This window comes from Cupressus sempervirens, chromosome 1 (genome assembly GCF_028749045.1).
Source record: "Cupressus sempervirens isolate cs-2001-9-10 chromosome 1, ASM2874904v1, whole genome shotgun sequence".
NCBI classification, from domain to species: Eukaryota; Viridiplantae; Streptophyta; class Pinopsida; order Cupressales; family Cupressaceae; genus Cupressus; species Cupressus sempervirens.
The window spans coordinates 648,577,350-648,593,620 of record NC_143118.1 but is presented as its reverse complement, the minus strand read 5'-3'; the positions used below and the strand labels follow the sequence as shown (position 1 = coordinate 648,593,620).

Below are 16,271 nucleotides of genomic sequence, written 5' to 3'. Positions count from 1 at the left end.
AAATCATATACACATTTTGGGTTTGTTTGGACTAAGGAATATTCTAGTTTATAATTTTTCTTTCTAGCCTATAATTTGTTTATTTAAATCCCCTTGTAATTACATACAAATAGATGTGAAAATATACTTTAATGTCTAATATTTAATATGACCACTGTAGGTTATATTGTATCAACATTTCTCTAATTTTATTAGAGAAAGAAATACATTTTTAGCATATATATATACATATATATAAAATACAAGATATAATGCTATTATTTTAACAATGATTTTAATATTAAAAATATTTACTTATAAAGGTAATCACCTGTCCTTGAAATTAGAAAGGTAAGTGTCACACATCTTCATATGGCACTAATAGTGACAATGATGTGGGAAGTTCCATATTTGTATGTATAAGCATATGTTTCAAAGTAGAATAGAATAAGTATTGTATATTATATAAGTTGGAGATATTTTCTATAGCAAGTCAAATTTTGATATTACTGTTAGGATTCAACTGTGTAGTTTTGAGTCAAACTCACAAACCCATTTTTCATCTTCTACGAAGTTTGAGTCCTACACCTCTCTAAACATCACCTAGATTTAATGAATGTTGAGCGTAACATTGATTCTCAAGTACTTGGATGAGATAATGTCTCCCCAATATTAGGGACTCCAGCATCATAAGCAAATCAGGGGTTGGCGCATGTGAAGTTTTCATATTTACAAGTTATGGTGAAAGATAAAATATTTGTACATTTTGAAGCTATGCTAAGGAATTAATTTGCCAAGTTTAATTTTGAAATTAGATTACTTGACCATAAAATGCCTACGAATACGTTGTAATGTTTGATTTAATGTAATGTTATAAAAAATAGTAAAAAGAATAATAATTTAATGAAGAAAATAGACACACTTTAAAATGGAAAAAATAAAATGCTACATATAAAAAACCAATAAAAAATGACATAACAACGTTTGTCAAATGAATCATCTTGAATCATACTCAAATAATTTAAATTGTTAATCATTAAAATTTAACTAAAATGAATTATATTGAAAAAATCCTTTTCTCTCTATATATGTTCTTTAAAGTATAGAAAAATATTTAATTTTTCCGAATCTAAATTTAACTGACTAATCAATTCATAGGATTTAAAAGATTAAAAAAACTTTCAATTGTTTATATCTTTTCTAATTTTTCATTATTTTATAAATCACATTTTTCATTCATTCTATTGGACCATTCTATTTTTGGCAATAAAAAAATTCAATTTTCTCGAACAAAAATACAAATATTTTGTAAAAACTCTATCATGTATTAATAAATGCATTAATTACAATTTTATCTTTTCCACATTTGTGACAAGTAAATTAACTTTTAAAAAAATAATCATTTTTATCTTCAACCTCACAAATGAATCTCTAATTGATATTAATTATCACTATCAAATATAGAGTTTTAAATGTTCTATATTTCTTATTCTAAATATATTTCTTATTTGTTTTACATTGATGTTTAGTTTTGTAATTTGTAAAATGTTATTTCTTTAAGTTTACACTATATTTTACTAGCATATCTAAAAATTTAATTCAATTTTTTTGTAAAATAAGTCGAGAGGTATCTAATTTTAGAAGAATTAATATAAATTCTAAAAAATATTGTATTCAAATAAACACAAAAATTCTATGAATAAACTATTGTATTTATTTTTATATATACTATGCCTTGATATTAATACATAGAAGTTTTATGAGACTAGAAAATTGAGCAAATCAAATTTAGACATTAATTTATTTCACCATGTACAAATTTAAAAAAAAATCATATTCCATAAAAATCATAGCAATAAAAGAATACATATTTTATTGAAAAATTCAATTAAAAAAATCATAGCAATAAAATAAACAATGTAATATTTTAATTATATTTAGTCTATTTCTATTTTGTTTTTCTAACATGTAAATGAACGTTAATTTTTTTTCAAAATGAAAAATGTTTACATTGAAGATTGTTGCCACTGTAGAAAGCCTCTCAACTTAACTAGCTACTATTTTCCAATCTTACTCTAAATTTTTTAGTACTATTTTACAAATTGTAAAACTAATACTGCACCCTCAAACTAATTAGATATTTTGGTAGTTTGAATTAAGTCATTAACAATTTTTTTTTTTTAAATTAAATATTTCAACTTATAATTGAGTTGGTAGAAATGACTAGTTCATTTATATAATATAATTTCTATTGGTATTTATATATTTCTTAAAATAATATTTTTATTAATATTTTTAAAATTCCCTTCAACTCTCTCTATCATTCTACCTTTACTTGTCCTTATAATAATATATCATTCTCTTTTTTAGCTCTCTCTTCATATCCTTCCTTTCTACCAATAAATCTCCATTTTCCTTATTAGCAGGAACTTTGACGCATTGCATCCCTTGTCATGTCGTGTTTCACTTTAAAAGCACTATAATTTTAAATAAATAATAAATAATGGGGTGAAGGGTCACCCTTGTATAACAAGGGAACAAAAAAATATTGTTAGGAAATCGATGAGAATTATTGAAATGACATTGTTATTATTAAATGTTCAATATTCTGGGTCTATTAAAGTAATAATTACAAGACTTAGTTTTTTACATATGAGACAACTCAAAATTGAATAATGATCTATAATTTAGTCATGAGTAAATCAATCATACCAACACTATTACATAATTTTTATAAGCCAAAATTATTATTATGTTATTACGATCATTATTATTTTTCTTTAATTCGTTGATCTCAGATTTATATGATTTAAGTCAAAAGACATATTTATCATTTAAATATTTTTTAAAATGACATAAAAAATTCTATTTTCCATCTACAATAAATTATCAAAGTTTTAATTTATTTACTTTAATGTCAAAATTTACAAACTATAATTTTTACCATTAAATGTACAACTTCACAAACTTCACTCAACTCCTACCTTACAATCCACCACGCTAATAAAGACATGAACTTTGGTGCTTGCGGCCCTTGTTATTATTAATTTAAATTGATGTACACTTAATTGAATGTTCTACATTCTTCTATTCCATCCAAGGAGTTTCATTTGGCAAATCAAATGCTCATTCATGATGTTAGATTCCTTATCAATTGGTCTCCTCCTCAATGCTTTCAAACTTTCACCTAGTTAATAATAATATTTAAAAATATGGGTTTCACATGATCTACTAGAAATAAAAATACCATCAAAGTACTACATCTTTCAATTAAAATACAAAGCATAGATGACCCAGAGCATAATACGTGGATCACTACACAACTTGGGTAGGGATGATTCCTAGCGTGGTACATAAAAAAAAAAACCCTCTATAATATATTTCTTCATTTAATTCCTTGAAATGACTGAAATGGTACTAGTTTTTAAGGAAACATCCAATATGTTTTGAGTCCCGTTTTCTTCACAAATGGACGAATGGATAAATATATACCCAACTGTCGTTGTCAAAAGTCTTTTCTCATCTTTGTGGAAATAATATCAATAAATAAGGATTAGAGTTTTACACAATGTCTGTGTCTCAACCATTGGCTGGAAAAAAATAGGCTAGACACTTCAAATTGGAAATGCCAATGACATACATATCCTTAGACTTCTTAAAGATAAAATTAAAATCTTAAATTTTTATCATTCTTATTAAACAATTTGTGATTCATTTATCTAGTAAATATTATAAATATCAATTAGATATTTAATAGTATTTATTTGAATATTTATAGTTTATTTTTTGTAATAAATGTTAGTTGTACTAATAATGTTTTTAAAGTGATAAGTTAAATCACTTAACATTATTAATCCGAGTAATACTTATAAGAAATAATAAATTATAATATTTATAATAAATATTATTAAATAAACAATACATATATTTATTATAGTATTGAATGTATTATTTTAATATATCAATTTAAATGTCAAATATCAATAAATAAATGATTTAATTAACAAATCACTTAATAGTAGCATTAAAGTATTGATATATATTAGAATAATATAACAAATAATTTAATAAGTATTTTTTCAAAAATAAAATACATCTTACCTTTAAAATCTTAAGCCTTTGGTGTATTGGTGAAGTTGAATGACTCACAAAGAGCCCACCAAGGATCAAGCCTTGCTGAGGGCAAGGCCAAAGACATCATAAGGGATGAAGCCATGATTGTGCCTCTAGTGAATTTGGCATTGTGGATGCTCCTCAATCCTTGACTCAAATACCTAAAATATCTTTGTGGATGACCTCCATCCCGCACCCCGCCAGCCCCCGGGCCAAAAACAAAAAAACAATCTTAATAAGGACACTAAAAAAAGGTTATAAACCACAACTTAGCAACAAGGCCGGTCCACGGGCATGAAAAAACCAACACTTAAAAAATAAAATAAAAGACGTCCCACAAAAAGCTGACTGGAAAGAGGAAGCTTCTAGGTGTATTTTATCAATACCTTACCACGCCCAAGTCTTTTCATTTTTCATTTCTCGTCAAACATCTGCAATTATGGAGAAAACAGGGATTTGACGAAGCTTTTGGAGCTTACACTTGTAAAATCTGGGCGCTCTTTTGCGACTGTATCAACAGATTCTTCTATTTATTTTATTTTAGATTTGATGCCTCATGCTTGAATCTGGGCAATGCCAGGAAGCAAAAACATGAGTCTCGGATGTAGAAAATGGCAAGTCTAGCCTGTCTACGTTTTTGGCTGAAGAGCATCTTATTGAGTGAGCATTTGATTTACAAAATTTATTTTGTTATTTTAGATCTTATGACCTTTTGTATCAGACTCTTATAAAAAATAAAAGATTTTCTTGCTCCCTGTGTATTTTGGTGACGCCATTGCTCCCATTTGCTGCTTTCATGTGATGTTTCGGCTTAAAAACAAAATGAAACCCTTCTAAATTTGCTCTCAAAACCCTTGAAACCCTGCCTGTAGCAAAAAGGAAAAAGAAGTACAAACCCCTACCTCTGCATATAAGTCTGAAACTTTATTTTCCTCTCGCACAAACTCTTACAATATTCCAAGGTAAGAGAACAGGATGAACAGTCGATTGAATAAGAGAAATGTGAAATGTTGTAAAACTGTAATAAAATGTTGTAACAAAGAATTTAAAATATAGGCAAATCAATGCCACTTCCAAAACAGTGAATACTTCAGCCAGAAGAAAACAGACCCTGCTTGAAACTCATTGGCATTCCATAAAAAATGCAGTCTATTTTGTCAACAGCAGCTTGTTGGGAACTATTTTGATTTTACTTTTTAAATGTAACTCACCATCCGTTTGAAGTCACTGTTGTATGCAAAGTTCCATGCATTTAGCATCTAGCACTGTGATCAGAACTCTTATCACTTTTTATGCACCAAACTATCCTACAATGAACTCTTATCACTTTTCATGCACCAAACTATCTGTCTTACATTGTAGGATTATATGATTTGACAGCTCCGTGAATATTTATATGTTTCTCTGCCTTCAGATTCACTATTCATATGACCAGAACTCTATTGTTACGATCATCTGGACTCATTACTTTGTTTGTATTTGATGATTACAGTCATGACCTGTTTCAGATTGTGGTTCCTAGTGGATTGAGGCTATGTCACATGCTCTCATAATGTCTTTAACTTATGACTGTATATCGCTGCAATCTCCCTTACCATGATACCAGCCATTATAATCACCTCCATTTTTATAATCAAAATTCTGATGTGGCCTTCTCCATGTGGTCTGATAATTCTTTATACCTATGAATGCATTTGATCATAGTACATTGATATTTGGTTATTAGTTTCTTTTATTCCTTGCGACTCTGATGCTATATTATCATCATTGTGCTATGATAGTGATCATAGTCTCCTCTCTTGCATTCGATAGCACTGTCATTGCTTTTACTATTGTATGGTTGTTTGTAGCAGGTTGCTAAGATACAATTTTCTCGCTTTCATGATATTGATAATAATATTGCCGTATTTCATAACAATGTTGTAGCCTCTTGAGGTTAGATGTTTGCTTTGTAACAATGTATTTCACCAATCATACCCACTGCTCTATATTATTGTCTTTAATACATCTTTAATCTTTGTTGTTGGAGCATGCATTAATCCATATTGATCGCCTTGCACTCTTTGTTGATATTTGGAATGAATGTTCTTTCTTATGACAATAGATACCGCCTTAATTGATCAAACACTTGACAATTGTTGCTCGCATATATATACTCTGCTTATCTACTGATTATCCTATCTCTTATTAGCGAGTTGGGCTCAAACCCTTGTGGGAGCCACATTTACGTCCACTTACTAATTAGAGAACCTGTTACTGCACATGAAACAAACACATTAGAAATAAACCAACATATTGATCGTTCTTTGATATTTCTTGATCTAATTTTGCTCTTTGTTGTTCGGAAGCATATATAGAGTAGCCACATATATTAGGTTTTGATGAGTTGAGTTGACATTGAGCTCAGTGAAAATTGACACCATTCTTATTTTAATTTTTGTAGGAAATCTATGCAAGTAGAACACAAAGCGATTGCATAGAAGCGGACCGATTGAGCTTGTGCGGCGATTCATTATTCAAACAGGCAATGATGGGTCCCTTCTTTTTCTCTTTATCTTATATACATGCAACTCTATATATGCATTTAGTTTTCATGTACACTTTATACTTTCTTTAGGGCTATCTTGACGGCATGTGTGGAACTCTTGTATCTATTTTGAACATTTTCAGAAATGAAGCACATGCTTACGCTATCTCTTTGTTAATGACACCTAGCTTGCATACTTGTTTCTTCCATTTTCTTTTCCTTCATGCTAATGCTCATAAAATGAAATTCCTTTCTTAGGACAACAACATGACATTTTTCTCAACATTTTTATTTGAAGCTCAAATTGAAACAACAACCTCAAATCGAAACAAAAACTCACCGTAGGCACCTTATTAAGAATAGTTAATAACAATTCTACCAATTTGCACAGTGTAGTAAAAATTGGTAACATTTTTGGCGGCATTTGCTATATGTTTGCCTGCTAAACATTAGACTAGTAGTCTTAAATAGTCTATTGCGCTATAGATTCAATTTAGGTATGTGAGAATGAGTGAGTGTTTCTTTCAGCTTATTGTCATTTGCATTACTTGTAATGGCGAGGAAGGAATTCTTCATCATTATGAGTTGTGATCATGACATTGTGCCAAAATGAATGATTGTGTATTCTCACATAGCTGAAACACAAAACACAACATAGATAGGCAAAATAGAGTAGTGTTGGATGTGTGTAGGTGTCATAGCCAGGTACTCATGTTTGAATGTATGCATTTGGACTTGTACATGGACTACAAAAATGACTATGAGATCTAAGGCTACTATTGCATTTCCATACGTGTAAGCATGTGTAGTTGATTATGGCATTTGCATGCATGTAGCATTACTTTGCTTTGCCCAACTCTTAAGAAACTTAGAAACTCTTGATTAAATATAGGAAACACTAAAACTAAAGCAAGCCTGTGTTGGAATAATACTTAGGGAACACAAAACAACAAACTAGTGCAGCAACACTTATTGGAAGCTTGAAACCTAACCTATTTATACAGAAGATGAGACCGATTGATCATACCTCAAAGCAACGCTTGAGGTGTATCCTATCTACCCAGATAGGTAGAACATCTCCATTCATCCTTGAAGGGTGAAACACATTGTGTTCTTTGCACTCTATGATGATGAATGGACCACTCTAGAAAGCATCAAATTTGGATTGTTTACTTGGCCTACTCTTGAGCTCATCCCACTTGAGTGCTAGATCTCCAAATTTGAAAACTCTTGACGTTGCCTTCTTATCAAAGACCTCCTTCTTAGTCTACAACTGTTGGTACTCCATAGTTTGCAACACTTTATTTCTGATTTCTTCCAACTCCAAAAGTTGGGCATACCTAACTGTCATAGGATCACTTGGTTCAGATAGGACCAACTAGCTGGCAAAATCTAATGCTGGCAGCTTGGTAGATATTGGTAGCCGTGCTTGTCTCCCATATACTAGCATGTAAGGGGAATTCCCAGTCACCCTTTTAGGGGTCATTCTATTGGCTCATAATGCAATTTTCAATTTTGAATGCTAGTCTCACTGATTGTCCTGCAAGGTTCTTTTAACGATCCTTATCAGATTTTTATTGGCGGACTCCGCCAATCCATTCCCTTGAGGATAGTAATTGGAAGAAGTGTTAAGGTAAATACCATTTTTTACTGCCCAATTACTTACTTTCTATTAAGATAATATTTTATACTTTCTATAATAGTCAACTACTTGTCTGTAGTCTGTCTTTCAGTCTAGATAGGAATGTTTCCTATCCCGTCTCTTTTTTCTTCAGTCCAGATAGGAATGTTTCCTATCCTGTCTCTAGTTTTGTTTCTAATTCCGTCTTCAGTCTACGTTGTTTCTTTTAGAAACAACGTCCTTGTAATTCTTTATAAGGAACACATTTGTTCCTCTGTTAATTAATGAATCATCTGGAAATCCGTTAATCTGCCAACTCTTCTTGAATCCTGTAACATGGTATCAGAGCCAATACTTCAATTTTTTTCGAGAATTTTATAATTTCTTTGGAAATTATTTGCTCTAAAATTTTCGAAACTATCTCTCTTTTTTTTGAAGTTCATTGCGGCCTGTTCTTGACTAGGGTTTCAAGAGATTGAAAAATCAAAATTCTGGAAGTTTTTTGGAGGTTGTTTTTTTCTGCCCATCTGAAAAATGCGATTTCGTTTGGGTGTCTAAAGCTGCATTTTTTTACTGCTAAAAACCAGTGATTACTCTGCTGAATACTGTGTTTTGCTTGCGTTTTCCACATGATTTGCAAAGGACATCGAGTCTACAACCTACGATTTTCATCAAATTTGCGTTGGGAATTCTCCTTCACGTTTGGAGCCGCAAACATCTGCCAAAGCTTCCTATTTCCACCTCAATCTTGCTGTAACCTCCACCCAACCGCTGTAGCCCTAAATCCAACTAGTTCTTGGTCTGGTTCTGCAACGTTTTTTAAGCAATCCGCCATTTTTCTACAACTATTGACCTCCATAGCCGCCGCCTGATATTTTGTTCAAAACCCTAATTTTTGGGGTCGAAAAAATATTTTGTTTGCAGATTCTTGGTGGGTTTTTCAAGAGCTCAACTGGGTTGTCCGTTTTTTCTGGGTGCCTCGATTTTCGAGCAAGCGGATCCAGAAAACGACAGCAGATTCCTTCTGGGTTTTTCGAGCTCTCTTCTGGGTCATTCTCTGATTCTTCTGGGTCTTTCGTATTTTTGCCTCAAAGAACGTGCCTTCACAGATTTTCACAGTTTTTCATTGGAAAACGTGCCATGGCATCTCTGACAAATATTCTGCTCGAACATAATTCCAAATTCAATGGTCGCAATTATGGAACCTGGAAGTAGCGCATCATCGCAATCTTCGAATATCGAAACATCGATCAACTTGTTTTGGGTGTTACGCAGCGTCCGACTTCTCCGGGTCCTGATCAAGATACATGGGATCTGAACAATCAAGAGGCAGTAATGCTTCTCAAACTATTCGTAGCTGATGACCAGCTTTCTCAGATTCCATTCGGCAAGACAGCTGCCGAAATCTGGACACATCTGAAAGGTCTTCATGAGACTTCCGACAAGAGCAGAGCCTTCTTTCTGAAAAACACTCTGTTTTCTATTGTCATGGATGAGCGCACCTCGCTCCAGGCACACCTGAATCGGATTCAGGAAATCCGTGATCAGTTACTTGCCATCGGTCGCAAGATGGAGGAAGAGGATATTGTGGTAATCACTCTTCGGAGTTTACCAAAATCCTATGAGCATTTTATCGAGACTCTCAACATCACATCTACTGGTGTTGATCTAAAGGTCACTGATCTCTGCACCCTGTTGCTTCAGCAAGATCGGTGGAAACAACAGTTTGGTAGCAGCTCCAGTTCCACCTCCACTGAGCAAGCCTTTGCTGCAAAATCCTTTCAACAGAACATTGGCAACCATCAGTCTTCTCAGCCTTCCCAGCATCAACCTTCTGCTCAATCCCTGGATGGCTCTACGAAGCAAAATGTACAGTGTAATTACTGTCACAAGTTTGGCCAAATGAAATTCGAGTGCCGGAAACGTTTGGCTGCCCAAGCAAGGCAAAATGCTTTCCAACCAACAGCACAAGTTGTCGAGCTTCCTGATCAAGATGAAGCTGCATTTTTCGCCTTTTGAATCTGTTTCTGTTTTTTTTGAATTTGTTTATGAGATTATGGGTTTGTTGATTTTCTCCTCAAAAATCATTTCAAGTTGTCTGTAATACGCAAGGTTGCGTGAGATTCTGGGTTTTACCGTTTTTTCCACAAAAACAAAGTTTTGTAATTGCAACCTATTTTGAGTCATAGCACTCTTCTGACAAAGCTTCTTGGTTTCAACATTCTGTAGATCCAGGGAGGGTCTCAATTATCCCAGAATGTTTCGACATTCGTACGTTGACCATTAAGGGAGGGTATTAAGATAATATCTTATACTTTCTATAATAGTCAACTACTTGTCTGTAGTCCGTCGTTCAATCTAGATAGGAATGTTTCCTATCCCGTCTCTTTTTTCTTCAGTCCAGATAGGAATGTTTCCTATCCTGTCTCTAGTTTTGTTTCTAATTCCGTCTTCAGTCTACGTTGTTTTTAGAAACAACGTCCTTGTAATTCTTTATAAGGAACACATTTGTTCCTCTGTTAATTAATGAATCATCTGGAAATCCGTTAATCTGCCAACTCTTCTTGAATCTTGTAACACTTTCAACCCTATAAATGCAAAGGCTTTATCCGATATAATGGAATTAGGTACCCCAAATCTGCAAAAAATATCTTCATAAAAACCGAGGACAGCTGATTCATTAGCCTCCTTTAAGGCTAGCTTCTGTCCAGCGGTTAAAATAATTTTTCGCAGCTAGGACCCACTCGTGCCCCCCAGTCAAGGGTGGATTAATTGCTCCAATAAAATCTATTCCCCACTTCATAAAGGGCTGCTATACCTGAATGGGCCGAAATGGTAAAGCTGACAGCCTTTCTTTTCCAGCAAACATGACACATTTAACACATTTTCTTACCCAAGTATGGGCATCCTTAAACAAACTTGGCCAATAATAGCTAGCCATCATAACTTAAAATGCTGTTTTTTAAGGTGAATAGTGACCTCCTGAAGGTCCGTCATGGAACTCAAATAGAATTTTCTCAAACTGATCATTATCTATGCAACTTAACGACATACTGTTGTGATCTTTTCTAAACAAAATGTTATCAATCAATACATAAGAATTAGATTGAAGTCTGAAATACCTTCTCTTGGCTCTGTCAAGATCAAGTGGACACTCTCCGGTTTGTAGAAAGTGAGTGATTTCCTTCAACCAGCTCGCTGGTTGATCATTTGCAGCTGCTCCATGGATAACTAAAACTGTTTTTGTTACCTCCTTATCTTTTGGAATGGTTGCATCTGCAATTTGCTCACAAAGACCCTTTCCCTGAACAAGATTGGTAATCTGAATATCCATGTCATACTCCATCATCTTAGTAATCCACCCGACCCTTTTTTCATTCAAATCTTTACTTAGTAAGAAGTCTTTGACGCTTGGGTGGGCCACCATTATATGTACCTTGCTATGAGACAACATATGCTCGAATTTCTTCAAGCTCTTCTCAACAGCCAATACATGCTTCTCAACAAAGCTGAATCTTTGCTCATAATCCTCAAGGCCTTTACCAAAGAAGACAATAGGGTGTTCAAAGCCTTCGTTATTCTGTTGGACTAACATTGCAGAAATGACATCATAGCTGCCTTAAGCATATAAAATGAAATCCTTCTTAAAATTAGGATTTGCCAATGTCGGAGCTGATGCTAAGGCCTCCTCGATCTCTTGAAAATTGTTCTTTCCTTCCTTTGTCCAGCTGTAAACTGCATTTTTCTTCAATATTGCTGTCAATGGCTTCAAGAGAGTAGTCATATCAGGCAGAAAACGTTAAACAAAATTTATTCTACCTATGACACTTTGCAGCCCCTTCTTATGATGCAGTAAAGGCAGCTCCAATATAGCTGCAACTCTTTCGGGATCAATAGTAATACCTTCTTTAGATACAACATAACTAAGTAACTTGCCTTCATGCACAACAAATACACATTTCTTAGGATTGAGGGATATACCGAATTCTCTGCACCTCTGAAAAATCTGTGTAAGATGGTCAATATGATCTGCAGCATTTTTAGAGTAAATTGTGACATCATCAAGATAAACCAAGACAAGGACAAGGTTGCTCTTAAATCTTCCAACGAGATATGCATAATTTTTAGAGTAAAACTGGGATTAGAAGACAGGGACAAGGTTGCTTTTAAATCTTCAGACAAGATATGCAAGCAAAAGAACTATGGAACCATATGTGGCAAAACAAAGCACTTGGGGCAAAACTAATTTGGAAAAAGCTCAAAGACCCTCAATTGAAATGGGTTAGGACCATGCAATCTAAGTATCTAAATAGTAATGATCTGTGCGAAATTGTCAAGATTAGCGATCCTCTGAATGGTTCTGATGAGTGGAATTTCATGCTGAGTTACAGATCCATTATCTTAAAACATATAACATGGAAAATACATGATCAGAGCTCAGCACTCTTTTGGGAAGATTGGCTTTCAAATTTCCTAGTCTAGATTTTCTGATCGGTATTGAAGATATAAAGACTTATTTCAAAACCCATTGGGACAGTAAGGTCAAGGACTATATTCAATCTATAATGTCTTCTCTTAGAGATTGTATTTAATAATAAGGATTGTAATATAAAAATAAATAAAAGATAAAAAACTCATGTCATGAGAATGACTGTGATCAACTTATGAACAAAGGTAATGAGACAATAGATTGACTAATATCGACCAAATTGCATATCTGAGGAGATTGTTATCTATTATTGTGTGATAAAACATCGCTTAAGAACAATAAATCAATTAGTTTAGTATTATAGGAAGGGGTGTGAATAAAGAGAAAAGCTGTTATATAGAGATAATGATGTCTCTATTAGAAGCATCACTTCAACACACCAACTACAGGAAGGAAGTCCACTCCTCTAAATCAAGGAAGGCAAGAGAATAATACTTAATAAGATATAGTCAATAGTGATCACAAAGAAGAGATCAGAAGGGAATAAGATATATTTAGTTACTGGTACATATCACATAACAACAAATGGGTATGCTATGACTTGTTTTTTTAAACCCACACAGATCTACAAAATACTACATATAAATCCTATTAGAATGAATGGGACCAATATATGGTCCAGTTTGTATGATGTAGCATAAACAACAGTTAAAAAAAAATAGAATCAGTATTTTATAAATCAGGTATGGTGTATTTGTTTGTGGGTGTGTATTCTTAATTAATCATAGTCCATTTGAAGTTAATATATTCGTAGCCTATTCATTGTAAAGTGTCTGCTAAATCCTTATCTCTTAATCAGACTTCTAATCCAGTCTTATATGCTGAGAATGATCTTCTAAGTAGTATGAATATTGATGAAATTAGTGTTTATTATAATGCAGATACAATACTGAATATTTAACCTTTTATTGTGATAGAGAATCTCAGATATAAATTGCAGGATATAAAATGCTTATAGGAGCAGACTGCTGTAACTGTGTATCCTATAATCTGCATTTACAACCTACTTATATATTTAGTTACTGGTAAATATCACATAACAACAAATGGGTATGCTATGACTTGTTTTTTTAAACCCACACAGATCTACAAAATACTACATATAAATCCTATTAGAATGAATGGGACCAATATATAGTCCAGTGTGTATGATGTAGCATAAACAACAGTTAAAAAAAATAGAATCAGTATTCTATAAATCAGTTATGGTGTATTTGTTTGTGGGTGTGTATTCTTAATTAATCATAGTCCATTTGAAGTTAATATATTCATAGCCTATTCATTGTAAAGTGTCTGCTAAATCCTTATCTCTTAATCAGACTTCTAATCCAGTCTTATATGCTGAGAATGATCTTCTAAGTAGTATGAATATTGATGAAATTAGTGTTTATTATAATGCAGATACAATACTGAATATTTAACCTTTTATTGTGATAGAGAATCTCAGATATAAATTGCAGGATATAAAATGCTTATAGGAGCAGACTGCTGTAACTGTGTATCCTATAATCTGCATTTACAACCTACTTATATATCCTTTCTATCCTAACTTGGCACCTATAGGAGAGAGATATATATCATTAAATGCCAACATTAGAGATATATTACTATCAAGAGGAAGTATGTATTGTCAGACCTGTAGGTTTACCTTGGTTAATATTCTTAACACTCCCTCTTAACTTGATAATCCTATAGAGAGATATTATATCTAGCAACACTAATACAGATGAATAAGCAAGAATTAATACTCTATATTTGTCTGTCTCTTCTTAGTATGTGGTATCATAGAACACATGATACAAAGTAATATTACTAAACGTGTGATATGACAAATCACTGCCACTAGTGATATTATACAAGAGAAATCTGAAGAGTAATCTCTTCATTTATCCAAGTTATGATTTCATAGAAACTGGTATTTCCATATCACAACATGATCCTGAGTTTTAAGATCTACCAGAATACAGGATAAACCCGGAGAATACTAAGATTCTTCCTTTATCCAATTTGTGACCCATGAACATAGCAATGTCAACATCACAATATGATCTTGAACTCATCTAGATCTTATAGTAAAACTCTACTGTTTAACACATTATTTAAGAGATCGTCACCTCTCATAATGTTTTATACAAGTGTTCATTATTTTCAGAGATCGTCACCTAATAAAATAATGAATACAAATGGTGGAGCCCATAACAGTCAATAGCTTGACAAAATAAAATTATTTTATTAATAATCAAGAGAGTACAAATGGATTACAACTCAACCATACCAAGTCTCCTCCTGAAGTGTTCTATCTTCACTCTAGATAGAGGTTTGGTGAGTATGTTTGCTGTTTGATTTGTAGTGCAAATATATTCCAATTTTACAGAATTCTTGTCTACCATATCTCTTACATAATAGTAAGGAATTTCAATATGCTTGGATTTGTCATGGAAAATTGTATTCACTGAGAGCTTGATGGAACTCTGATTATCACAATGAATAATTGTAGGATTCATAGCTTGCCCAAATAATCTCACAAGTAACTTTCTCAGCCATATTGCTTCTTGGGAGGCCATTGCTGCTGCAATTTATTCGGCTTCTGTGGAACTTTGTGCTACTGAAGACTGCTTTCTACATATCTAAGATATCATAGCTGATCCCAAATTGAAATAGCATCCTGAATTACTTTTCCTGTCTTTAACACTTCCACCCCAATCTGAATTAGTGAATCCATGTAAGTCTAAAGCAACTTTCTCATATTTGAGTCCGAGATTAAGAGTGCCTTGTAAGTATCTCATAATGTGTTTAATTGCGACTAGGTGAATCTCCTTCAGTTCACACATAAATTGACTTAAGGCATTAACTGCATAGCAAATATTTGGTCTTGTATTTACTAAGTACATAAGAGACCCAATCATCTGTCTGTAGAGAGCAAAATCTATGGATGGTGATTTTGTAGTTGCTTCCTTAAGTTTATGTAGATTAGTCTCCATTGGAGAAGACATAGGTTTGCAATTCTACATTCCAAATTTCTTTAAAATATCTGATGTATACTTCCCTTGATTTAGTATGATATTGTTAGAATTCTGCCGTACTTCCAGTCCTAGGAAGTAATGAAGGAGTCCCAAATCTTTCATCTCAAATTCTCTAGTTAGATCTTTTTTGCAACTGATCTATGAGATGATCATCACTTGTTATTAGTAGATCATCAACATACAGTATCAAAATTACCATATCATCTTTATCTCTTTTATAATATAAATTTGGATCAATTTTATGCTTGGAGAATCCTAAGCTGGTGAGATACTTATCAACTCTTTTGTACCAGGCCCTGGGAGCCTGTTTAAGCCCATAGAGAGCTTTCTTGCGCTTGCAAACAAAAGCGTTAGGATCATGAGTTTCAAATCCTTCAGGTTGCTCTAGACATACTTCTGAAATCTTTCCATTTAGGAATGCTGTTTTCACATCCATTTGATGTACCTTCCATCCATTTGATGTGGCAATTGCTAAGACTGCTCTTACGGAGGTATATCTGGCAACAACAACAAAAGTTT

The 16,271-nt window shown here is 33.0% G+C and overlaps 1 protein-coding gene across 3 annotated transcripts in view; it reads left to right on the top strand.

The window, feature by feature from the left end:
• Nucleotides 1-4,380: 4,380 nt before the first annotated feature.
• Nucleotides 4,381-16,271, top strand: part of LOC149579569 (GPN-loop GTPase QQT2-like) — a 133,612-nt gene continuing 121,721 nt past the window's right edge. The window contains exons 1-2 of one of the 3 annotated variants that reach the window (XM_089785941.1): nt 4,381-4,752; nt 6,536-6,616. Coding sequence is in view for 2 of the 3 variants with exons in the window: in XM_089785931.1 (XP_089642057.1) it covers nt 4,704-4,706; nt 6,536-6,616 (84 nt within the window). In the remaining variant the exon portion in view is untranslated. The remainder of the gene's footprint in view (nt 4,753-6,535; nt 6,617-16,271) is intronic. The other 2 variants (XM_089785931.1, XM_089785938.1) reach the window with 2 other exon arrangements.